Here is a 27,515-nt window from a genome sequence, read left to right on the forward strand (position 1 = left end):
GTTTGGTGCTATCTTGTGGCCCCCCTTGACTTACCTCAACATTAGGAGACTGACCATTGCCCCCGATGTGAGCAACACGTCAACTCCCTCCTCAGCCTCAACTGACTAACATGGGGCACCAAACTTAACTTTAATCTGCGCACCCAGCCATCACCCGTGCTGCTGTGGGTGCCCCTTGGATACCAACCTGAACCTTGCCCAGTGCTAGCCTAAACCCCTGAAGATTGGGAAGGTGAGTTGTGTACTTACCTGCAAAACTATATCTTTGTTTTGCTCCATAGGTTAACATTGAAGATTCTGAAAATTGCAGTGTCAATTTTTGAAACACTAAAGTGTTTTTAATCTAAAAACTGCTTACCTTATAACAAAGTTAAATGGTTCAAAGCAAACATGAATGCAACTGTTATTTTTCTAAATTGGTCTCAGATTTATTCTTTGTGTGATTCTCATTTATTGCCTCTGTGAGTACAACACATGCTTAACCCAGCTCCTTGATAAGCCTAGCTGCTCGACCACACTATTGCAAATAGAGCTCCAGAACTATCTAGTTGTGCCCCTGCACATCTTTGGAGACCTCTAGTTAGGACCTAGTTTCCATAGTAAAGTCTTTTTTGACTTCCCTTTAACTTTGGCACTGTTTGACAAATCTTCATGACATTTTCCCAAGAAACGTGCCCTGCTGTGTCTTATTGTGCATGGTAAGTTTAAGGGTGATTCATCAAGCAGGGACTGAGAGTAAAAAAAAATATTTAAAAAAAAGAAGGGGGTGGGGGTTTAAAAAAAAAAAAAAAAGTGCAATTCCAATGTTAAGTCCCATAGGCATTTTGAACACAACAATAGCCTGAACCACTAGACGGAATGAAAAGATTATTTACCTGAGGTAACGCATTATCTGGTAGAGACAATATCTAGATGCAGATTTCTTACCTTAGAATTTCCCCATGAGTTAGTCTGGATCTGGAATATTTTTTCTGTACGCCATCAGGTGCTCTATTCGGTTTCGTGTGTTGGCATTGTACGCGCTGTAGTGACGTATCGATCACGTATACAGATGCCACCTCGGTGCATGGGCATTAGTTACTTTTCACAACTACCCACGCCAGGAGCGCGGAGCCATGAAGTGCACTGACTTTGGTGTGTCCAAATTACAGCCCTGAAAGGGCTCATCTCTAACCCTAACCCTAGAATACTGTTCGCAGAGCACAGGGAAATTGGTGGGTCAGTAAGGAATCTGCATCTAGATATTGTGTCTACCAGATAATGTGTTACCAAAGGTAAGTAACTTGTTCATCTTACAATGACATCTACGTGCTGATTCCTTACCTTAGAACAGAAACCCAAGCAATACTGTAGGAAGTTGGCTCTGTATATACTATTTCAAAGTAAGAAATAGTGTGCAGAGTCCAAGGGTTCACCTTAGAGGTAAGATCGTGGCAAAATTAGATAATTCTAATGCTCTATTTTGTCGTAGTGTGGTCGTGCAGTAGGCTTATCAGAGGGTAGTGTTAAGCATTTGTTGTACACACACAGGCAATAAATGAGGAACACACACTCAAAGACTTACTCCAGGCCAATAGGTTTTTATATAGAAAAATATATTTTCTTAGTTTTAAGAACCACAGGTTCAAGATTTGCAGTAAACACTTTAAATGCAAGGTACTTCACTTAGATACTTTAGGAACTTTGAATAAAAGCAATATCATATACAGTCTTTGTAAAAATGGCAACAAGCTATTTTCAAAGTGGACACAGTGCAAAAATCAACAGTTCCTGGGGGAGGTAAGTAAAGGTTTGTTTGTGAGGTAAGACAGACACTTACAAGTCTCAGTTCTGGGGCATAGGCAGCCCACCGTTAGGGGTTAAAGGCAACCCCAATGATACCACACCAGCAGCTCACGGCCGGTCAGGTGCAGAGGTCAAAGAGGTGCCCAAAACACATAGGTGCCTATGGAGAACAGGGGTGCTCCGGTTCCAGTCTGCCAGCAGGTAAGTACCTGTGTCCTCGAGGGCAGACCAGCGGGGTTTGGTAGAGCACTGGGGGGGGTGGGGGGCGGGGCGGGGGTCGAACAAGTAGGCACACAAAAACACACCCTCAGCGGCACAGGGGCGGCCGGGTGCAGTGTGCAAAGCAGGCGTCGGGTTTCAGATAGTAATCAATGGAGGGACCCAGGGGTCACTCTAGCGGTGCAGGCAGGCAAAGGGGGGGCTTCTCGGGACAGCCACCACCTGGGCTAGGCAGAGGATGGGCTGGGGGTCACTCCTGCTCTGAGGTTTAGTTCCTTCAGGTCCTGGGGGCTGCGGGTGCAGTGCTGGTTCCAGGCGTCAGGTCCCTTGTTACAGGCAGTCGCGGTGAGGGGGAGCCTCTGGATTCTCTCTGCAGGCATTGCTGTTGGGTTTCAGGGGGGTCGTCTCTGGCTACTCACGGGCTCGCAGTCACCGGGGAGTCCTCCCTGTGGTGTTTGTTCTCTGGATCTCAAGCCGGGGGCGTCGGGTGCAGAGTGTGAAGTATCACGCTTCCGGCAGGAAACGTGCAGTCTTTGAAAGTTGCTTCTTTGTTGCAAAGAAGTAGCTGGTTTTGAGCAGAGCCGCTGCTCACAGGAGTTTCTTGGTCCTTTAGTCCAGGACAGTCCTCTAAGGCTTCAGAGGGCCCTGGTCCCTGTCGGACGCGTCGCTGGTTGCAGGTTTTCGAAGTTGGAGACAGGCCGGTAGGGCTGGGGCCAAAGCAGTTGTCGTCGTCCATCTTCTCTGCAGGCTTGTAGGTCAGCAGTCCTTCTTGTTTCTTCATGTTGCAGGAATCTAGTTTCCTAGGTTCTGGGGTGCCCCTAAATACTGAATTTAGGGGTGTGTTTAGGTCTGGGCCATTGGCTACTGTCCTTGAGGGTGGCTACACCCTCTTTGTGCCTCCTCCCGGTGGGGAGGGGGGCACATCCCTAATCCTACTGGGGGAATCCTCCAAACTCAAGATGGATGATTTCTAAAGGCAGGGGTCACCTCAGCTTAGGACACCTTAGGGGCTGTCCTGACTGGTGGGCGGCGACTCCTTGTTTTTCTCATTATCTCCTCCAGCCTTGCCGCCAAAAGTTGGGGCAGTGGCCGGAGGGGCGGGCATCTCCACTAGCTGGGATGCCCTGGGGCGCTGTAACAAAAAGGGTGAGCCTTTGATGCTCACCGCCAGGTGTTACAGTTCCTGCAGGGGGAGGTGAGAAGCACCTCCACCCAGTGCAGGCTTTGTTCCTGGCCACAGAGTAACAAAGGCACTCTCCCCATGTGGCCAGCAACATGTCTGGGGTGTGGCAGGCTGGCAGAAACTGGTCAGCCTACACTAGAAGTCGGATTGCTATTCAGGGGGCATCTCTAAGATGCCCTCTGGGTGTATGTTACAATAAATTGCACACTGGCATCAGTGTGCATTTATTGTGCTGAGACGTTTGATACCAAACTTCCCAGTTTTCAGTGTAGCCATTATGGAACTGTGGAGTTTGTGTTTGACAAACTCCCAGACCATATACTCTTATGGCTACCCTGCACTTACAATGTCTAAGGTTTTGCTTAGACACTGTAGGGGCATAGTGCTCATGCACATATGCCCTCACCTGTGGTATAGTGCACACTGCCTTAGCGCTGTACGGCCTGCTAGAGGGATGACTTACCTATGCCACAGGCAGTGTGAGGTTGCCATGGCACTCTGAGGGGAATGCCATGTCGACTTAGTCTTTTTCTCCCCACCAGCAGACACAAGCTGTGGGGCAGTGTGCATGTGCTGAGTGATGGGTCCCCAGGGTGGCATAAGACATGCTGCAGCCCTTAGAGACTTTCCCTGGCATCAGGGCCCTTGGTACCAGTTACAAGGGACTTACCTGCGGCCAGGGCAGTGCCAACTGTGGAAGCAAAGGTGCAGTTTAGGGAAAGAACACTGCTGCTGGGGCCTGGTTAGCAGGGTCCCAGCACACGTTCAATCAAAACTTAGCATCAGCAAAGGCAAAAAGTTGGGGGGTAACCATGCCAAGGAGGTATTTCCTTACAAATACCATCCCTGATGGTGGCCTGCAGCAAATTTACAAAACTAAATAGTCAAAGCCGAAATGGCCATCCTTGCGACCATGACTGTCCAGGCAGTAGTGTTTCGTAAACATGTGCAAGGATGCCCACGTCGCTGTCTGGTAGATTTCCAGGACTGGGACACCACGTGCTAATGCAGTGGTCGCAGCTTATCCTCTGGTGGAATGGGCCCTCAACCCCTCAGGAGGCTGCTTTTAGCCAAAGCATAGTAGATCTTTAAACAGAGAATGACCCAGCGTGAAATGGTTTGCTTCTGTACTGCTCAATCCTTCTTTGCTCCAACGTAACCCACAAAAAGTTGGTCATCCACCTGGAACTCTATTGTGCGGTCAAGGTAGAATAACAATGCTGTTTTTGGGTCGATGGTGTAGTTGCTCCTCTTCTTTAGAGGGATGTGGAGGAGCATACAAGTTGGGCAAAGCGACTGACTGGCTCACATGGAATGGAGTCACCACTTTCAGGAAGAAAGAGGCCCTAATGCGAAACACTAGTTTGTCTGGGAAAACAGACAGGAATAGAGGCTTGGATGGCAAAGCCTGAAGCTCACTCACCCTTCTGGGCAGATGCTATTGCCACTAGAAAGGCTGTCTTGATGGTGAGCAGCCGGAGGGGACAATTATGAAGAGGCTCAAAGGAGCACACATTAGGAATGTGAGAACCTGGTTAAGGTCCCACTGATGCATAATGACAGGTAAAGGGGAAACACAAGTAAAAGTCCTTTAAGAAATCTATGGTTAGTCAGGCAGCCGCAGTAACGCTGACAAAGCAGAAAGATATCCCTAAAGAGTACCCAAAGTAGAGCCCTGCTGAGCAAGACTAAGAATGAAAAGAAAGATATCAGAGAGGCAGAAGGAGGAGGGGGGGTGCAGGGGGAGGGTGAAGGCTGCAAAATGTCTCTGCTCTATCTCCACCCAAGAAGACAGAGTTGACAGGTTTGGGTGGGGGACCCTACCCTGCTGCTGTGACAGAAGAACCTCCAGAAGGGGCACACTGATCAAAGGATTGATGCTCATGCTAATCTGCTTGGGATACCAATCTCTCTGTGCCCAGTCCAAAGCCACAAGGATGACTTGTGCCAGGTCATTCTTGATCTTATTGAGAACTCTGGACAGAAGTGGTATGGGTGAAAAGGCATACAGAAGGCCTGAACTCGAGATTAAAAGCATCTCCGGGCGAGAGCCGCCTTGAGAACTCCAGCGCACAAAACTACTGATATAATGTATGTTCTCTTTGGAGGCAAACAGAACTAACCAAGGCTCTCCCAAATGCTAAAAGAGACCTTGCACCACCTCCAGATGGCGACGTCACTCATTATCTGCTAGGCAATCGTGGCTGAGTATGTCTGTCCTGGCATTCAGAGAACCTGCCAGGTGTTGAACCAAGAATATGCTGTGTTATTCCAGCCCTGTCCAGAGACGCAAGGCCCCTTGACATAGGGTCCATGACCACATCTCACCCTGTTTGTTGCAGTACCATATGGCAGTGGTGTTGTCCATAAAAACTTGCACTAGCTGTCCATTAATGGAAGGAAGGAAGGCTTTCAATGCCAGTCAGATCGCTCGGAGCTCCAGCAAGCTAATGTGGAGTCCGGATTCCGCTGGAGACCAGAGTTCTTTGATCCCCACCTCTCCCACATGGCTTCTCCATCCCAGAAGTGACGCATCTGTTATTACTGAGAGATCTGGTTGGGTAAGGGAGAGGAGTCTAATTCGGACCCAGTAGAGGTTTGTTAACCAATGATCTGGACCATGTCAGAGAGATTCCCCTGATGCTGCGCCCACTGAAACTTCAGCTCCCACTGCAGAGCCTGCATATGCCATCTGGCATACATCACACGCAGGAAGGCATGAAGCCCAGCAGCATCAGAGTCACCCTTACTGAAATCCAAGTTAGAGGGTGAAACACCATCATATCATTAATATCATGGACCTGCTCGGGAGAATACGCCTGAAACTTCACTGTGTCCAGAACAGGCCCGAGTGTCTGAGAGGGAGTCAGATGTGAGGAGGAGAAAGAGAGAGATGACAGCCTGGGGCGAGCCCGCCTTCAACAGCCAGTCACTGACTAAGGAAAGACTGGCACCCCTGACCCCTGCAGAGGTGCTGCGACCACAGCCATCACCCAAAGGGAACACAGTGAACTGAAAGTGATCGTGCCCTACCGTAAACCACAGGTAACAACTGTGGGCAGGCAGGATGGGAATATGGAAATACACGTCCTGCAAGTCCCATGCTACCATCCAGTCTCCTTGGTCCAGGGCAGAGAAGACCGGAGCCAAAGTGAGCACCTTGAATTTCTCCTTTTTGAGGAGAGAGATTGAGGGTTTGGTAGTGTAGGATAGGCGGAAGACCCTTGTTCTTTTTGGAAAGTATGGATAATAGCAAGAACTGCCTAGTTTTGGTATCAGTACCATCTCTATAGCTCCCTTGGCCAACAGAGCCACAACGACCTCGTGGGGTAAGATCAAATGATCCTCAGTGTTAGAGTAATAGGAGGAGGGGAGGATTTGGAAGGGAGGGGAGCAGCCCTTCGAATGATCTGCAAGACCCATCTGTCCGATGTTATGGACCGCCAGTGGCGAAGATGATGTTGGATTTTCCCATCAACTTGATTAGGAGGGCTTGGAAGCTGCAGCTGCCGAGCAGGTTGGTGGTTGTGACCAACCTCTGGTTACCTCACCCGCGAGGTTGGAATGCACCGGGCTAAGTTTGGGAAGCTTGTGGCGGACAGAAGCTGGCATATGGATGGCATGGGGGCACACCCCTTCCGCAGCCAAAAAAGGTGCAAAAGGCGGACTGGGGACAAGAGGTCACTGAAAGGCCGAAGGACTTGGGCCACAGCCCACTAGTCCTTAAAGCACTCCAACGCTGAGTCTGCCTTCTATCCGAAGAGACGTGTCCCATCAAAGGGCATGTACATAAAGTTTGCCTGGACATCCCCTGAAAAGCCAGATGTTCTCAGCCAGGCGCGACGGTAGAGAGCCACAATTGATGACTGCTCTGCCCAGCGAGTCGTGCATATCCAAACCACACCTGATGGTGAACTTGGCTACATCTCTCCCATCCTTCACGTCTTGGGAGAGAAAGGCCTGGGTCTCCTTTAGGACCTGTGGCACCACTTGCACAACCATTTCCAACAATGTGTGGGATTACAGGCCCAAAAGGCATGCAGTGTTCACCACTCATAGCATTAGGCTGTTGGAAGAAAACATTTTCTTTTCTGCTGTCCAGCCTTTTAAAATCCCTGCCTGGAGAGCAGCAGGGAATGCCATAGAAGGTCAAGGCTTGGACAACCAAGCTCTCAGGGGTGGGGTGTTGGGTGATGAAAGCCAGATACCCAGGGGTGGGCGATGGTGGTGGGCAATTGTCCTGTTCATAGGAGCCCTATGCTGGGCTTGGACCAAGTTCCCAGTAGAACATTTCTAAGTGCTTCATTAAAGGCGAGTAGGAGTTCAGATGAGGAAGCTCCAAGCCAACACACTATACTGAGTCCAGGCAATCCTTAGTGATAGTGTTGTGGTGCCTAGATAACCAAAGCTCTCTAGGGGTAGCTGTGGAGAGCAGCTCAGACTCATCAGGGAGGAGTGTAAAGCACTTACCACAGTAGTCAGCGATGTTCACAGAAGAAAGAACCACGACAAGTGTTGCAAAAATAACGTATTCTTTACTATATCACTAGTACTATAGTAACCTTGGCATATCTTCACTTGGAGATATCTACACAAAAAATATACTTAAAAACAAACAGGAAAAGTATAGAAATACATGGGACTCTATGGGGGGACCAAACCATATACTAAGAAAGTGGTATAAAAATTGAAGTGTCCAACCACGGTAAGTGTGTTAAGGTCCCAGGGGTTGGCGGGAGTACAAAACACCCAAGGTAAGTAACATAAATCCCCTAGGCGCCCGTGTGCAGAGGTGTTATCTAGCAGGATGCTCCCTAAGTAACACAGGACTGTTGCAGTTGGAATTTTCAGGATCCAGGTTCCATACCAGAGGACCAAGAGGAAACCAGTTGGCACAAGGAAGGTTCGATAGTGGCCCCACCGGTGGGTACCCCAGGAAAGTGGAGTACCTAACACCAGGGAGCCTCGGTGCATAGGGGTGAAGTGATGTGTGAACCCTCACTTAGAGTCAATAAGAGCCTTGTTTGCCCAGGGTGGCGGTCGATGGGAACCCAAGGGTTGATTCTGGAAAAGAAGAACCTGAACAAGAAAGGGACAGTGTCCAGACCACTGAGAGATGTCCAGGGGGTGCAGGTAGGCATTGCCCACCTTTCTTTGGGAGCAGTTCCTGCAGGTCGGTGAAGGAAGGAGTACAGCTCCGGAGTCCAGGTGATGCAGGAAGACCCTTAGAGTTGCCCACAAGCTGTCCCACGTCGGTTGCCGGATTGCAGAGGGGTTAGTGGTCAGCAGAACCACCAACAAGATTGGGAAAAAGTAGGAAGAAGCTGCAGGGAAGTTTGCAGGATTTTGGGGACCAGCATGGTCCAGTTGACTATGGCCTTGGAGGGGAGTCAGGGCTGGCCCTCAGCAAGCAGGAGAGCCACCAGGAATAGCTGGAGCCCCCACGGGGACCCACTGGCAGCAAGCAGCACAACAAAGACAGTCCCATACCTCAGGAGTTGCAGGGTGGATGCTGGGGACTGGGGCTTCTTGGAGACCAAAGGTCTTCTGGAGGGAGAGTCAACAAGCCTTGGTAACAGCAACAAACTCAGGGGTTCCGTCCCAGTGGCTACAGCAAAGGCCCACCGTCTCCCAAGTTGGAGAGAAGAGAAGTTGGACTTGAAGAGGACCACAGAACCATCACTTGTGTTGCAGAGCCTTTTCGATGTCCATGAGACAGCAGGATCTACCAGCCAGTTGTTGTCATTGAGGTGCCTTCAGACTGCAGATGCAGGGGAGTGGCTCCTTCAGTTCAAGGGAGATTCCTCCTTGCTTCCTTGTGTAAACAGAGTCCTTGTGACCCTGGAGGATGTACAGCCACTGATGTTGCAAGCCCTCCCAACTGGATACAGTCTCGCAACAGTATCGTGAATTTGCAGCAAAAAAATTATAATAATAAAACAAGCACGGTCTCCAGAGCTTGTTTTCAGTTTAGCCCCCAGGGAGACAAGGTCTCGGAGAGGGAGACATCAAAATAAGGAGGGGGTGCACGGGGCCCCAGGGACCACCAGCTCTCCGGGGATTTATGGTATTATCTGAGGGGGCTACACAGACCCCATCCATTGGGCAGACCCCATCCATTAGGCTCTTTGAAGTCTCAGGGACCACCACCTCCCAGGGGCTTTATTTGTGAAAAAGGATGGGGCTCACAGGGCCCCCTCATGGGGCTTTATTATGCCCCAGGGTCCACCACCTCCCCGGGCCTAACCAGGATGGGGGAGGCCATGCGGACTCCCTGCGCTGGCCCGGGGCAACACCACCTTTGCAGGATCAAATACATAATTAAAATGGGGAGGGCAGCCTGGTGGGCCAGGGCCTGGGAATCAAACCATGTTTATTTTATGTGAATAAGGCCAGGGTGTGCTTGTGCTCCCCTCCCGAACTGGTGGGACCCCATTCCCTGGAGTCCACTGCATTTTTTAAAGAAAGAGGGGCATGGGCCCCTCTCCTTGAGTCAATTTCAGCCCCAGAGACCCCATCCTCTGGAGTCCAACAGACATCTGAAAGGAAGGGAGGCTTGAACCCCATCCCCAAGTCAACCATGCCCCAGGGACCCCATACCCTGGGGCCTGCATAATTTAAAATGGTGTGTGGCATCCGCCCCCCTCTCTGGGTGTCAATGAAACCGGAAGCCCTATCCCCCGCAGCCATACTCCCTCCCTTCCTCCATTGCTATATTCAACATGGGGGAGGGGGCATCCAGCCAACTTCCCCTGCTGCAGATCAGCCCCAGGGACCCTATCCCCAGTGGCCAGATATAAGCAGTGTCCTGGGGACCCCAAGACCTGTTGTCTGCCCGGGACAATGCAGGCATACCTGCAAACACACACTCCCAGGCAGAAAACTGCTGCTCCTGCCCAGGCGGGAGCAAAGGAGAATGGCTGCAGCTCCCGCAGCAACACAATGGTTGCTGGTTGAATGACGGCCGGGACCTCTGGGGCCGTGAGGCTCCTCATCTGTCCCCAACTGTGCACCCTGGGTGCCCCAGGTGGGCACTGGGGCACCAATCAAAGTGAGTGGCCAGTTCCTGCCAGGGGAGACACCAGGGGCCATAGGAGCAATTGTTCTGAGGCCCTCAACAAATCAAAAAGGTATTGGGGCCCTGTGTAGGTATCCATCTAAAAAAAATAAAATAAAAGGCCCGCTCCAGCCACAGAGGAGGCTGGGAGCCTGCGGGGGCTGAGGGGATCTTGGTGCTCCCCCACATCCCACCATTGGAAAAAGGTGAGAGTTCCGTAGGTGGACAACCCCAAAGTTTAATTTAAAAAAAAGGGATAAATGAGCAGCAGAAGCAACTGATTTATGAGTCACTGCTCCTTGCTGGGAGCACTTCATAATGCTCTACAAGGGCTTTTTAATTATATTTTTGAGTTTCGTGGTGCCCCTAGAAGAGGTAGGGGTACCACCAAGCGTTCTTTAAATTTTGTGGGGGACTGTAGCAAGAGCAGCTGCTCCCCAGCAACATTTATTTCTAAAAACACAGGAAATCTCTTGGGTCATTAAATTCATGACCCCAGGCCTACTGTAGGAAGCTGCCCTGGTGTGTGGTGAGCACCTATGTTGTCATCACCCTACAGCAGGTCCAGGTATCCCCCATTAATGAAGTGTAGGCAGTTTCTAGGAAGTCAGGGCTCTCTAGAGGTAGCTGTGGATGAGCAGCCAAGACTTATTCAGGAGACATGCAAAGCTCACACAATACCACTACAGTTGCACAAATCTTAAACACATGAAAGAGCCACACACTGTTACAAAAATAAAGGTACTTCATCACGGTAACACTAAATCTAAAATACTGTATAGGCAATACCCCAACTGGAGGTAAGTAAACACTATTATATACACATTAGCAATCAGGAAATTGCATAAAAAGCAATAGGCATTGGTAAAAGCAACAGCAAATAGTGAGGGCCCTAAGGGAAGGCCAAACCATATACTACAAAAGTGGATTTTGAAAGGCAGTCCCCTAGTAAGTGGAATCAGTAGAGGGGAGCTGGAGGAACTAGGAAACCCAAAAGGTAAGTACCAAGGTGCCCCCCCTCCACTCCAAGCGACCAGGAGAGAAGAGGTATATATGTGGTTTTCTCCAAAACTAACAGGAGGACTTTGGAAAAGGACTGTGCAAGGCCTAGACAAGACTGCAAGAAGCCAAATGTGGATCCTGACAGAAGAGAAAATGCAAAAGAAGGGTACCAAGTCCAGTTCGAGTTGGGAGTGTCTAGCTGTGGAGAGAGCCACTAACCACCCTTCTGTGGATGCAGAACCAGGTCGACAGTGGATGAAGAAAGTCACTAGAGCAGAAGAGGAGTTCCAGAAAAGATGCAAGTGATGTCCCACATCGGCGGTCGTGATCCAGTCGGTCAGTGGTGCTGGAAAGCCACCACCAAACATTGGTAAATTTAAAAGTCGGAGAAGAAGGTTTTGCAAGGCTGAATAGGACCATCAAGGTCCAGGGAACTCGATCCAAAGGGTGGAGTCCGAGGTGACCCTCAGCAGCCTGGAGAGTTACAAGAAGAGGAGACAGCCCCCACAGGTGACCCGCGGGCAGAAGGCACAGGACTCACGGTGTGGCCCACTCATCACACCTAAAGAGGAGTCCCACGTCAATGGAGCAGCAGGCATGAGACTGCTTTGCAGGAAGGAGTGCTGAGGGCTGGGTCTACATGGAACCTGAAGATCCCTTGAAGTAGGAACAAAAAAGCACTGGTAGCTGCAAGAGTCGCAGTGCACAGGTGTACTGTCCTGCAAGGAGAGGCAAGGGCTTACCGTCTCCCAAGCTGGATAGCTGGTAGAGTGGACCCAGGTGACCACTCCAGACCAGCACTTGTGATGCAGGATCCACGTAGCTCCAGAGGAGAAAGGATCCACGCAGCTGGTTGTCATTGCAGTTGGTGCCTACAGATTCAGGGGAGTTACTCCTTCACTTCAAGGGAGATTCCTTCTTACTTCTTGTGAGGCTGAAGATTCGTCGCCCTCAGAGGATACACAGCCAGGGAAATGTTGCAATTGCTGGAAGGAGACTGAGAAACAATGTTGCAGAGCAGAGTCGTTGCTGGAGTTGCAGATTGTCGGTTCCTGGAGGGTCCAGTTGCAGTCCAGGTGGCCAGAAGATGAAATAAACAATGCAGAGGAGCCCTGCTGGAATCTTGCATGTCGAATCAGAGGATCCAGCCGAGAGGGAGGGCCTAAATAGCCCAGGGAGGGGGACTGGTCACCTAGCAGGGTGACCTTCTTCAGAAGGGGGCTATGATGTCACCCGTCTGACCTGGCCACTCAGATGCTCCCAGGGGCCTCTGCTCACCTTGGAATCAAGATGACAGAATCAAGTGGACACCTGGAGGAGCTCTGGGCACCACCCCTAGGGTGGTGATGGACAGGGGAGTGGTCACTCCCCTTTCCATTGTCCAGTTTCCCACCAGATCAGGGACTGGGGGTCCTGGACTGGTGCAAACCGGCTTATGCAAGGAGGGCACCAAATGTGCCCTTCAAAGCATACCAGAGGCTACCCCTCCCAAGCCATATAACACCTATTTCCAAGGGAGAGTTTGTTATCTCCTTCTCCCACAGGAAAACTTTTGTTCTGCCTTCCTCTGCCGGTGCTGGTCAAGCAGCAGGAGGGCAGAAATTTGTCTGAAGGGTGGCAGCAGCATGGACAGCCTGGAAAATCCCAGAAAACTGGGAGCAGCAATGCTGGGGGTCCTCTAAGGAACCCCCTAGGAGCAATGCTGGGGGTCCTCTAAGGAGCCCACAGAGTGCATGGAATCATACAATCAATGCTGGCAACAGTATTGAGGTATGATTCAGACAGGTTTGATACCAAACATGCCTACGTTCAGAGTTACCATTATGTAGCTGGATACAAGTAGTGAGTGTCCAGTACACTGGTAAAATGGCTTCCCCGCACTTACGAAGCTCAGTGTAATGGACCTAGAGTTCGTAGGGGCACCTCTGCTCATGCAGGGGTGCCCTCATACACTGTTACCTGCACCCTGCCCTCTGGGCTAGAAAGGCCTACCATAGGGGTGACTTACAGTGACCTGTAGTGAAAGGATGCATGCACCTTTTCACGCAGGCTGCAATGGCAGGCCTGCAGACACATTTTGCATGAACTCCCGTGGGTGGCACAATACATGCTGCAGCCCATGGAGAACCCCTAGTGCCAAAAATGCCCCGGGTACCTAAGTACCATATACTAGGGAATTATATGAGGCACCAGTATGCCAATTGTGGCATGCGCTAAGTCCAAAGCAACCAAATTTAGAGGGAGAGAGCACAGTCACTGGGGTCCTGGTTAGCAGGATCCAAGGGAACACAGTCAAAACACGCTGACAGCAGTCAAAAAGTGGAGGTAACCATGCTAAAAAGAGGGTACTTTCCTACACTTACAATAAGTTTTTTAAAGTATTCCAAGCAGGAGCTGTATGCTCATCATTTAAAGCACAAGGGCCTTTTGTGGTTTGTCCTATGGTTTGACTTTGTGGCCTAAAAAACGTTAAAAGAAACTCTAAAACATGTTGAGTTTTTTTGTTTAATAAGGCTTAATAAAAAGTAATTGCTAATCACTTTTATTAAACATTTCACTGTGTGAATCTGCATAATGTATATTATAATTACTGAAGACTTTTGACAAAATAATAGGTCTGCTTTATACATGTTAATATTTTGACCCACTCATAAAACCAATTAGGCCCACTTTTTAAATTTTAGTGCTCTGACCCTTGAACACAGTCAGTAGGTCTGCCTTATTTATAATGGCACCATTTATACTGTAATATCACAGTAAGCCATGTGCGCCTGTGGGGTTTTGTCATCGGCAGCGTTTAGGTGCAGGGCCTCACAGCAGGCCAGGACTTGCAGCCAACCCCACATCAGGCACAGCCAAACGCAAATTCCAAGTGTGGGTGATGCAAGGCTCCGGCTGCCCAGAGCCAAAGGCCGTCCCTGGCAGGAGATTTGCTGCCTATGGAGGTTCGATGCTGGGTCTGGCCGCAAGCCAGGCCCTGCAGCCATCTCTACGGTGTACACTGCCAAAGACCTTGTGTGACATTGATGTTGCGTATGGTAATACAATATTTTTTAACGTAACAAAAAAAAAAAAAACTACCCTCGAAATTCACTGAACAAAAACAAACATTAGTTACATTGTAGCAATGTGTAAATATCATTTAAAATACACCATTTTAAACTATCCAACCAACTGAAATTCACCATGTATAGTTATCTCAAGTAACTATAACTCATGCTCTAAAACAACTATAGCAACATCTGGAACTGAGCTCATTCATGACAACACTGTGCATGGCAGGGGCATGAGTTATAGTTACTTTAGGGCACAAGTTACAGTTACTTGATATAACTATAACTGGTAAATCTCAGTGTTTTTTCTTTTTTTTTTAAACAGTACATTTTAACTGACATTTCCACTCAAATATAATGCCCCTTTAAAAAAAAAATCTTTATTGCCATTTCTTAATGTAACATTTGTCATTTGTCTCATTCAATATACCATCAGAATCATTTTAACATTACAAGCTTAGTATTTTGAACAACTTGTCCATCAACACAAAAGGTACCCAATAATTATCTCCTGGCATATAAATACTTTTCTCAGATGTTACTTAAATAAACCTACATTGGTATATGTCGATCGCAATTGCCTTGGAGGGTTTCCCCTTCCTTGTACGCATCAGTTTAATTTTATAAGGATTCCTTATGGTCTTCTTTATATTAATGTGGAACATGTGTACTCTGTGTGACTTAGCATTTATGTTAACCCGTTTGGTGCAGGTCACGACCAGTGGCCGACACCAGGGAGGGGGTTAAAAAATTCTTTGGGTGCGTCGCTTCCTGCTCCAATAGATAAAACAGCCCCAAACAGCCTTCCTGACGTTCGGGAAGGCCTCGTTTGAAAGGGGAGACTCTCCCCTTTCAAACGAAGCCTTCCTGAACGGGTTTCCACTGAACACCAGGGATTTCACGGGGGGGGTTGGCCCACTCGGAAAACGGGCCGGTAACACCCCGACCCCCCCACATAGTTTTTTTTTTTTTTTTAAATAAAGGTAGGTGTTCCCTGGGGAGGGTGCGATCCTGTTTTTTCAGTGTCTTGAAAGAACGTGCTGATTGAGGGAAGAAGCGAAGGTAAGGTGACCTCTACTGTTGCACGTATCACACACACCAGCAATTTTGTGACTACGTAGGCTAGTGTTTTAGAGCAACAGTTTAGCCAGTAGCAGTAGGTGCCTCTACGTTGGGGACACCTCTAGTGCCTCGATGAGACAAAAAGAGGGCCCCGGCGCTCAATCCAGGGACCACGTTGATGATTGGGGAGGTGGGGGACAGAACGCACCCCCTCTGATTTTATACAGGGGACCCTCCTGTGGCCTGTGCCCGAACTGGGTGTTACACAATCCGTGAAGCCCCCCCCACCCACCCCTGGGCCATGACCGACCCTCCTGGGGGGAGCAGAGCACCATAACTAGTGCCCAGCAGGACAGGGGGCCTCTGATAGAAGCCTCCTCCCCGCCAGTCACACAAGAAAATGGGGGCCGGGCGGGGGCCTCCGATGAGGCTTCCACCCGCCTGTCCGGTCCTGGACTCGCCCGCACCCAACCTGGTGCCCGCCAGGCCAGCAGCAGTGATTGGTCCTAAATGAGGACCTTTTGGTGCCCTAGGGGCGCTCCTCGGAGCGTACTACGCCCCAGGAGCACCGACAGACCCGCGCTTGTGCCAATCTTACTTTCTTCTTGCCCTGGGGGCACAACACAGCACGATTCACTCGCTCTTCGAGTAAACAGCCTGCCCGGGCTGTGGCGATCATATTCCTTTGCCTGCGTGTTCTCTAGAAAGCGCTCACAAGGCGATTTAAATAAAATCAGGGAAGCGCTCCTCAAGGCGCTTTAGAAACTAAGGTGGAGTGCTCACAAGGTGCTTTCTAGGGCAATAGGATGAGCGGTCACCAGGCGCCATGCCCCACAAGAGAAAAAGCAAGCTGGCAGCTGCAAGGGTCAGGGGCCACAGCACCCAGCCCCCGGGAAACACAAGGATGGAGCATAGGGTGGCAGGACCAAGCAGCAGGCCAGCACAAAGGGATGCAGACAGTGGCAGTTCCTCCAAGTGACCTAGCAGGTCACAGATCACCACAGCAGCAGCAGTCCAATGCGGTTACTGGCGAGTCCCTCCAGTAGCATTCTGTGTCCAGTTTCAAATAATTTCCTTGTGCACCCACTGTGGGGAAAAATACCCTTTATTTATACTCAGTTTTGCAAAGGTTTAACAAATAAGGGAAGAGGAGATTCCAACCAGTTACAACTGGTTCCAGGAATGCCCCCTCTCTCCTCCAGCACAGGCTCCAGACATAAGTTGGGGGTAAACAAGCCCTTTGTGTGAGATCAGGGCACAGCCTTTACAGAAGCAAGTGTGCTCCGTCTCCCCTTCTCTGAGCCCAGGAAGACCATTCAATATGCAGATGCACCTCTGTGACACCTCCACCCTCCTTGTGTACAGGCTGTCTGAAAATGATGCACACAGCCCAACTGTCATTCAGCCCAGATGTGGATTGGAGTCAAGCTGCAAAACACCTGAGTCATAAGCACAGAGAAATGCTCACTTCCTAGAAGTGGCATTTTTATAATGGTAACAAATAATCCACCTACACCAGTAAGCAGCATTTCTCATTACCATTACAACCATACCAAACAAACAAATAGACTGTTTGTCACTACGAGGACACGCCACGTAACCAGGCACATTTCCTGCCTTCTACATACACAGCACCCTGCCCATATGGCAAGCTACGGTCTACCTTAGGGGTGACCTACATGTAGTAAAAGGGGAGTTCTAGGTCTGGCAAGTAAAGGTAGATGCCGGGTCCCTGTGGCAGTAAACTGCGCACACAGGCCCTGCACTAGCAGGCCTGAGACATGTTTGAAAGGCTACTTCAGTGGGTGGCGCAAGCAGCGCTGCAGGTTCACTGGAAGCATTTAATTTACAGGCCCTGGGCACAGAAATACCACTGTACAAGGAAATTAAAGGTACTTTAAATATGCCATTTAGGTGTAAGCCAATCATACCAACTTTAGAAGGGAGAGCACCTACACTTTAGCACTGATCAGCAGTGATAAAGTGGTCAGAGTCCTACAGCCAACAGCAGAAACAATAGGAGGAAGGAGGCAAAACGTCTGGAGATGAACCTGCAAAAAGGGCCAGTTCCAACAGTTTCTAAGTGTACATTCTGTGTGTGGATATCTCCAAGTGCAGTTATACCCAGGTTAGTCTAGTCTTTAGTGTTATAAGTAAAGAATACTTTTTAACACTTGGTGTGATCCTTTCTCATCTAACAGTTACTGACTGAATGCTGTGGTAACGTAAGTGCTTTACACTCCTTGTTGATAATCCTAAGCTGCTCTCCACATCTACCCCTTGAGAGCTTCAGTTATTAGACACTAAAGCACTATCGCTAACGGTTGCCTAGACTCAGAATAGGGTGCCACAGCATAGATGTGCAAAATAAACTGAGCCAGCCTACAACTGCCCGGGCTGAAGCACTTCAGTCAGGAGGTTAGTCTGACAGCCATGAAAGGCAGCTTGAGGCCCAGGACCTCAGCCACTCTTCTCACCACCATTGAGTATGAGGCTCCCTCCTCTGTAGTCACAGTAGGGGAAGAAAGCATGCCAACGTCAGGGGAAGTGTCAAGACCACTGGCTTCACCCAATTCCTGAGCTAAGTCTACAGTAGGGTCATCTAGCTGGAATTACAAAGGGTCCAGCGACTCCTCCATACTCTCACCGTAGTCATAGGCATAAGGGTCAGGATCCAATCTGGGGAGCAAGGTCCCAGTCAAAGGTGGAATCGGCATTGAGCGATGTCGTTCTGTGTTGGCGTCGGGAATAAGTATGGGGTCGACGTCGATCGTGGACCCAGCCGACGTTATAAGCACTGTCTTCTGTGCCGGTGCTGGGGAAGGTCGCCATGGCATGAGCGGGATTGACGCTGGTCTGCTAACGGATCCTGGGGTGCCCTCCAAGGACAAAGCTGCCAGAGCAGAATCCGAGGGGGACCCCGCAGACCATACTGTGCCCAAAGGCATCACAGGCGGGTCAGAGAGCTAAACTATATGGCGCATGGCCTCATAAAACTCTCTGAGTTGGGCTGGGGTAGCTCTGGAAAACTCAGGGAGGCGCAGAGCTGACCCAGAAGCAGGCTCTGAGGACAGAGGCCCAGATGGACAATGTTCCTCTAACGTCGCAGCATTTGAGCGACGTGGTGAAGTCGAGGAACGACTGTTCTTCTTGTGACCCAAATGTCCTGACAAGAAGAGTGCGAGAAGAATGAGTGTTATCTCCATGAGCAGTCTTGTGACCTTCCTCTCTAGCGAAACCAGGAGCGACGCGATGCAATGAGCTTTAGGGACCACTCCTTCGAAGCCTTTGGGTTCATGGCCTGGCACTCAGAGCACGACTGCGGGTCGTGGTCGCACTCCAGACACAACAAGCATATGAGGTGCACATCAGTCACCGACATCATGTGGTGACAGGAGTCACACGGCTTGGTTACGGTCTTCCAGGACAACATGTTGACACACCAGGTGGTTAAAAAAAAATTAAAAAAATAAAAAAACTTCGACAAAACATTGCAAAATCTGTCAAAAAACAACTGAGGGTAGCTCTACTCCGGATCTGCACGTAAGATGGTATGGAAAGAAAAGAACGGATGTCAGCGCGCCAGGGTGGCACCTAGAAACGACTGCCACATCATCACTGAGACCATGACGCCAACAACGGATGTGGAGTCGACCGAGGCCACCTAACGGCGCACAAGGGTACTGCTTCAAGAAAAATCTCTGGATCAAGTCTGACGCCTGGGCAAATTCTAAGGTAAGGAATCTGCAACTAGAAGCCTCTATCAGATGTAAGTATTGTGTCCCGATCCATCCTGTATGGCAGAGGTTGAGGTCCATAGATGAGCTGGAGTATTTTAGAGCCTCGATAAAGCCTCTTAAATGCAGAAGGCTGTGAAAGTATCTCCTGGGTTGCCTATATTATCTTTATGCTCAAGACAATAGGGCTGTTTTCGCTCTGGGAAACCCCAAACTCAGCAAAATTAGTATCTTGTTCCCTGATATAAGCTCTCTTGATGGAACATCGGTGGCTGAGGGAGTTGAAAGGTGTCAAGTCGAGGAGCCTGAACGCCTGTTTTCTTGATGTGAAAATAGCCCGGGTATGAAATGCTTTTTGACATTCTCCCTGGTGTTACGCCATTCCAGCTGTTTTTTTTTTAATGGAGATATGGGATTTTGCCTAAGAATAGCTTTTGTGCAGTGCGTTTACGGGGGTGGGGAATATTCTGGCTCAGTCAAATGCCCTTTTTGTGATTCAAAGGATGAAACACTCCACCACTTTGCCTTCTTTTGCCCTGCTTATACTAAACCATTAGATATAGCGGGTAGTAAGGGTGAAGATTGGTCGCACTCGAAGGGGAATGTACATTGGTGTGCAATATTCAAGGAACAGAATGAGGTGCACGTGATCAAGTGCCCTACTAACCCTGGACACAAACAAAGTGTAAAATTATACACAAGTAATAGTAAGCAAAATAGATCACAGCACACAATATGCAATAGTAGCACAGAAAAGAGTCATAGCATTTTGTAATGTTGAAGTAAAGGTGGATGAAGAAATCAAGCACATCGGTATTCTTGTCTTGAGAGGTGAGTTCCTTTATTCAGAGCGAAGTAGTATTCTTTAAGCAAAGAAATTCCAAAAAACAGCCAACATGTATTTTGTCACACTGGTGACTTTTTCAAGGCTGTAAAGAAACATATATATGCACTTGTTGTATCAATGGCAGATTTGAATAAATAAAACCAATTGTATGTGACAAACGAGTGCTATCGTATACAATAGTTGGTGCGCGTAGGTGACAAGATCAAAGAAGTCAAACAAGCAAATATTTGTGCCATGGACACGGCTAAGGAATTCCAGAAAAACACCTCTGTGTACCTAAAACACCCAAGTATACCAAAGTGCAGAATAACAGCAGAAATTTATTTCTCAGTTAATCCTAAGTTAAATGGTGTGGGGAATTGAAGTGTCCAAGTGTGGTGAAGTAAAAAAGGGGCTGAGGTGGAGTGATTGAAAGCCAAGTGAAAAAACTGGGAAAGAGTAGCAGGAAGGTTTAGACAATGGTAAGAACCTGAAGTCAGACGAATGAGGAGACTAGATGGTCTCAGAACATACCCAATCTGATGTAATGGTGACAACAAGGTAAGTCTGAGGGATCTCAGAAGTAGTGATAAGTCCAAAATACTCTAATTTATCTAAAGAGATAGGGGGAAAAATAAAATACACTCAAGTCATGTGAAACATGAACAAAACGTTCCAAGTTAGGAGTAACGGGATGCAAAGGTATCCAAATATAAGAAATACCTGTAGCTATTAATGCTGGTATATATGTGCCAAATTGGAAAAAGGGCGTCCAAATTGCGTGAGGAATAGCCCATCAGGAGGACCATGGTAAGTCCAATTGTAAGTTTCTAAAAAAAGTATAGGAAACCATAGTTATATGAGAGTACAAAGGAAAAAAAAAAAAAAACCCTAAGGAGAGGTCAAAGTCACAGGCAAAAAGGCGCCCCTGACAAAAGTTCAGAAATACGGGGTAGCACGAGTAAGATAACTAGTATTAATAGAAAATTCTGAATACCGGTAGCGAGTGAGTCAGAGAGATAGTAGTTTAAGTAAACTATTGGCCTATTTAGCTAAAGCAGTATAGTGCTCCCAGGAACGACTGGTACCAAAACCAGGTAAAGCGTAATAGCACCTATGCGGTTTAAAAAATGGGTACGATTAACAGTATTACTCTGAGCGGGCGTCCACGCAGCCTACAAACAGGCATAGCATATCCTAAAGTAAAAGGCGCTGTAGGCGCGAGTGAGTTAATCGAAGTCCCCAAAGAGCTAGAACACTCTCCGTTGGTGTGAAGCGGAGCCGAAGTTCCGACTTACCGCATGGCAGTAAATGCCGTCAGCCCGTGAAAAGTCCTGATTTCATCTGTTCTTCGTAGAGCGCTGTAAATGCGTCTAAGTAGTCAACGTAAGACACGTGACTACAAACGAGCACAAAGAGGGAGAAAGGACTACTGGTAAACAAAAAACGATAGATGGTGCAGAGAGCCGATTGTAAAGGAAGAGCCATATTGGTGTGTGAGTTGTTAACCCAAAAAGAACTCCAAATGCTAAATATATAGCGAATAGTTAGAAATGGTTGGTATGTAAGGTGGGTTAATGTATATACATATGTGATAAAAGAGAAAGAAGAAAGAGAGTAAGAGAAAGAAAAGCCCTGGTCCCAGGCCTGCCACAGTCCTAGATGTTACCATATAGGTGGACATCCGTAAAAAAACAGAGTAATAAATAACATATAGTATACAGAGTTAGCATACAGCCGTAAGACCATGGTTATAGTTATACAGGGGTATCAGGAGAAAGTGGCAGGATTTGAGTTACAACAAGATTATTTAACGAGTGGTCAAACATAGTTTTAAAAAGGAGTATATCTAATACAGAAAGGAAAGACTGCCATTTTGAATGTTACATTTATTTTGGCAAAACCACGAGCAGTATAAATGTGAAAGTATTGTATAAAACAGAAAGAGGCCCCCCAAGGAGACGAACAATAGTATATATAGATGACTACATTTGCAATCAGGGTCGAGCTAGTTAAGAAAAACATGGAACTCCCGTTTATGCCAGTATGTAAACTACTGGGCATCTGCTGTTCGGCTCATTCGCAGTAAAGGTATCACAATGTTAAGTGTGACCAAGATTGGAGTATTATCTTGTTAAAAGCATGAGCTTCTGAGCTTATCTGTTTATTTGTGATATTTTTTCATCCTCTAAAAATCCTTGGATGGTGGAAACTGCATTTGCATTTTATGTGTCTCTGATATTTGTTGTTTTTAATTATTTTATTTCATTTCATAGTCATCTCTGTTTTTAACTTATGATTTAATTGCACTGCGTTTTATGGATAAATATCCGAATAAACTTTATATCATCATCAGAACATTTTAATACAAATAAAATAACTTTTTTAATAAAAACAACCTAATTAAAAATTAACATATTTACCTTTTAGCAATAGCTCTAAAACTGGACTGAAATAAATCTTCCATAAAATGTTTTTTGTCTCGACAAAGAATTTCAGTCATAAGTTGCAACAGCATAGGGCTTTGAGATAGATCCAACGCATCTAAAAACTGGGAAAAAAAATAGCACCAACCTATTGAAATTATCAACCATCACTGTGGGCAATATCTGTGTTTTAAATCTTAATACCCGAAACAATTCATGCTTACAAAGTAGCACATTTGTTAATAAAAATCTTATAAAAACGTTTGTCCACACTACAATTTGATGCCATTTTGAAAATGTTAACAGCGGAAAGAGAAAGCACACCTCCTCCCAAATCAAATATTTGGATCAGAATAGCAAACAAAGCTTTGCAAATTACATGGAGACTGTATCTTCAGCCATGAACTTTAATGACTAATCAGAAGCTCCATCATCCTGTGCTGGCATTGTGAAACATGTATTTGCAAGATTACTTTCAGAAGAATTAAGAAAACAACTAAATCACCATTTTCCAACCTGAGGCTTGGAAAATGTGTCACATCCATATAATACAAAGAATAACATCAACAAATGTAATTCACCACACATTTCTTAAAAGTGTTAAAAGTTAACTAGACCACATTATGCCAGCTGCTCTGAGAACAGGACGTGTAATTAGCTAGAAGTAAGGCAGAGATGGCCTTGGCAAAACAAAACTCAAAATTACAGAGTTTACTAAATGCTAACGTAAAGCTCTACTAAGAATAAAGTTTGAAGGCTACAACAACTCAAAGGAGATGTAACCTCAGTCACTCACAGAAGTATCTAATAAACCTAATCTGGCATTAATCAATACTCTGTTCTTCACAGGTTATGCCCACTATGCAGTCAACAAGGTATGATGACACTAGTATGGGGAGCGCCACTTTTTCCCCACCAGCCGAGGGAATCCATGGTTTTCTCATTTTTGTTTTTTTGTAATTATTTTTGGGGATTATTAATAGATGCATACTTAAAATTCTGTCTAAATTGCAGAGTAGACTTTGAGCCACAGTAAACACTCTTTTCAAGTATTATCGTTGAGGGTCTAAAAGGCATTCAATCATGTTTTGTTTCCCTGAGAATGGCATAGCAAGGGTGAAATAGTCTGTGCCTTACAGTTGCTGCAAAACTGCCTCGTGTTTTTCAGATTATATTTCGGACTAGTATTTCCTGATCCTTTCATTGTTGCTGGGTTCTGTTTGTGTACATGCTTTATCTGGTATCAATAAGGGTCAGCCATAGCTGCAGAATATATGACCACATCACAAATGTGGAGTCTGGAGCTGGCAAAGGTACGTGTAAAGCAATTGGTGAAACATTGGGATTGAGGTACAAACTAGAAAGGAGCTGCATGTCACCACAAAAGCCTTCATCTGAAGATCTCCCAGGGTAGAATTTTAGTTAGAATCCGACCCAGGATCCTTTTCATGTTATTACACAAGTGGAGACCCTGAACTGAAAAACAAATGTGTTTTTGCTAACCCCTTAACTTAGCGTGGTGCCTTGAAGTGAGGGGTATACCTAATTGTTATTCTAAGGTGAACCATTAAAAGCCCCAAATAAGCTTTACAATCTTCAACTCTTAATGATGAACGGGCAGGTAAGAATAAACGATTGCAGGGATGAATAATAGTAATCGGTGAACAGTCAATACTGCAAAGTTTTAGGGCTGATATGAGGCCAATGTAGCCTCTGCAAAACACTGTCCTGAAGGAAAGAAGGTGGATATAAAGGGTATGATTCACATAGTAAAAATGTTAGCATTTCGATATAAAGTTCCTTTTTGTTTGATTTGATTTCTCTAGATTGTTACTAGGAGGTATCAACATAGCTCAAAGACAGTCCCAGACTTTAGGGTTTTTAACCCTGTTAAAATCTGAGACTCAGTTATTATTCTATTTTTAGTGACCTGCAGAATGGAAAAATGCTTATACTGGGATGCACAGGCTTGAACAGCTACATGCTGAGGCTTAACGCAGGCCCCTGTAGCACAGCGGGCCTTCAACCATTCAAGGGACCCACATTCAGTCTAAGGCCAATGAATATCTGTGAAAGATTCAGAGGCCTCATCATTTTGCCTTGCACCACTGTCTACAAATATACCTACATACTGGTTCAAAAAGCACGCTGAATGTTTTTAAAATATACAAATATATTTTCTTAGATGAACATGACAACTATGATACTGGACATGTGGCAAATCTGCCCAATCAATATCACACACGGACAGGGAGCTGTAGTAATATTTCTATTTCAACCACTGACTCCACTTTGCACTTAGCCTAGCATCACACCATCACATTAGTGACCATCAGCTTCATTTTGCCTATTGACTTTATTTTAGCATTAGCCACTGCCAAGTTAGAGGTGCAGATGTTAGAAATGCAGAGGCTGCAAGTATTTTTCTGTGCCCATGTTATGCAATGTGCTTTTTGCTCATGTTTTTAATCTACTTGTCTGTGTGTTCTTTCTCACCAAGGGCTTAGGCTTATAAGAGTATGCTAGGATGATGTTTATGGTACGGCAGGGAACGGTTTTGTTTTGAGAGAGAGCACCTTGGGATTTTGGCCAATTCCAACATGTGCCTTTCAAAACTGACCTGAAGTAGCAAAAAATACGGGCTTTTTTTAATAACCAACTACGGAGAGAGGTGGGGATATTATAGAAATCTCCTCTCTGGCTTGTTTAAGGTATATATGACCCCAAGGATTGACGGTGGGGAGATTCAGAGACCTCAGTCAGGATTGAGATGTCAATGCCTGACATCTCCCGTGAGGATAAGTCAGATCTCTCTTTCTCCTGACAGTCGTTCTGGGGTCTGCAGCTTGAAGTACTGGGAGAAAGATGAAGTAACAACTGTGCCTCATGGTGATGAATTTTTACTAATTATTTGCTTTGCATTGTGTATGAATATGTATATAAATATAGGTATCTGTATCTTTGCATGTATATATTTGTTGTTTATAGTTTGAAGATTCTTTGTACATGCTTTAATTTCTGCACACATTTTAAACGTGCACTTTTAGTTGTACTGACCTTCCTTTATGAACTTCGCAGAGTGATTTATTAAATGTATTTCCTGGACTAAGAGTTGCATTCCAGAGATTCTTTTCACTGTGTGTGTGTATTTCAGCTTGGTCATTAATGAAGCAAAACAGGAGCCAGAGTTAAATGTGGTCTCTGGAGCTGAAGACTTTAAGACTATCCGGGAATCCTACAAGCAGTGGAATATTGTATCATATTTTACCCTCACTGGACTGCTACTTGCATGGAGACAGAGCAGCATATAATAATCAAGATCTTAACATTTATTCATGAAACCTAAGTATGGGTAAGATACTAATTTTCCACACAAGTATATTATTTTTACGGTAAGATTAAAATCCTTTTGTTTTACAGATATTTTATATTTATAGAAATAGGAATTCATTACATAGTTCAGTTAACGAATAAACAGAATGTTTTACACCTGTGGACCATGATGTAGAACACTGTTCCTCTTTATAAGACTGTCTTTCTGAGTCAGAATCTATAAACGTCATGAATCCAAATATCTGGCTGTCATATGTTATTCTTTTATCATATGACTAAGTTATCACGTTTTATACTCATGTTGAAAGTACAAATGTGCAAAAACACATGTTGATATAGCCGTGAGACACCAAGAGAGCATGAGTCATCTCCTGTTCAAAGAAAACGGCATCATACATTTACTAACAAAAAAAAAACAAAAAAAACACAAGCCAGGAAGCTCACTCTGGACAGGCTTGAGGTGCTGCATAATGCCTAGAGAGAGACAGTACAATGATGCGATATAGACAGACTTGTGTTATTTTGGTACAAGTGGTAAATCGGGCTTGCAGCATGATATAAAGTTTTCTAAAGAAGAATATAATCTTTCACGGGCATGGCTATTAAAGTGTTTTCATCCTTCGATCATGGGCTAAAATATTGCTCTAAAATCTGGTGTGGAGACATGATATTTTTTTTGAGAAGTTATTGTAGTTAATATTGAGCGATTTTAGACTGCTTGATCATATGGGACTAAGATTAGAGCTGAAGCGTTAATAGGTGTCCTAGGGCCTCTTTAGATGAAACAACCATGTAAGAAATACCATCCAAACGGTACAACCATACAAAAGAACGTCAGCTGCACGATCCTTAATGATTTGACCTTTGAAGTGTAATTTTTCATTTAAAAGTTGTGCTTGGCACTTTTCTAGGTCAATAGTAGATGTAGGAAGCTGGCCTGGTGTGGGGTGAGTACCTATGGTGTTATAACCTTATAAGAGGTCCAGGTATCCCATATTAGTGAAGTGTAGGCAGTGTCTAGGAAGCCAGGGATCTCTAAAAGTAACTGTGGATGAGCAGCCAAGACTTATCCAGGAGACATGCAAAGCTTATGCAATACCACTATAGTCACACTGCACTATCACACATGAAAGAACCACACAGTGTTACAAAATAAAGGTACTTTATTAGGGTAACACAAATACTAGAATACTAATAGGAAGTCCACCAACTGGAGGTAAGTAACCAAACTATTATATATACATTAGGAATCAGTAAAGAGCATAACAAGCAATACAGCCTGGCAAAAGTAATAGGGAACAGTGTATGCCTGTCATGTACTAAATAAGTGGAATGCAAGATACAGTCCCCCACCCAAGGATGTGGAATGGAACTAGGAACCCCAAGAGTTGAGTACCAGAGTGACCCCCAACAACCAGGACAGCAGAGGTAAGTACCTGGGTTTTCCTTAAACTCACCAGGAGGTCTTTGGAAAAGGATTGTGCAAGACCCAAACAAGAGTGGTAGAACCCAAGGATGGATTCTGGCAGAACAGGACCTGCAAAGGAAGAGGACCAAATCCAGCTCGTGATGGTGTCCAATTGTGGCAGGAGCCACTACCTACCCGTCTGTGGCTGCAGGACCAGGTCGACGGGGGATCAAGAAGACCAGCTGTGCAGCACAGGAGTGGAAGAGGAGGCCCTGAAGTGATGCAGTCGGTGTCAGCTATTGGGTTGCAGTGGGTCAGTGGTGCAGGAAGACCACCTACAAGCCTTGGCAAATGCAAAAGAGGAAGAAGACGAATGGCAAGTCTGAAGAGGATCAGCAAGGCCCAGGGAAATCAACGCAAGGAG

At 46.5% G+C, this 27,515-nt stretch overlaps 1 protein-coding gene across 2 annotated transcripts in view; it reads right to left on the reverse strand.

The window, feature by feature from the left end:
• Positions 1–27,515, reverse strand: part of PRKDC (protein kinase, DNA-activated, catalytic subunit) — a 2,139,921-nt gene that overhangs the window by 1,243,948 nt on the left and 868,458 nt on the right. For both annotated transcript variants that reach the window (XM_069220133.1, XM_069220131.1), the window contains exon 40: positions 22,348–22,475. In XM_069220133.1, coding sequence (XP_069076234.1) covers positions 22,348–22,475 — 128 coding nt within the window. The remainder of the gene's footprint in view (positions 1–22,347; positions 22,476–27,515) is intronic.

This window comes from Pleurodeles waltl, chromosome 2_2, assembly GCF_031143425.1.
Source record: "Pleurodeles waltl isolate 20211129_DDA chromosome 2_2, aPleWal1.hap1.20221129, whole genome shotgun sequence".
NCBI classification, from domain to species: Eukaryota; Metazoa; Chordata; class Amphibia; order Caudata; family Salamandridae; genus Pleurodeles; species Pleurodeles waltl.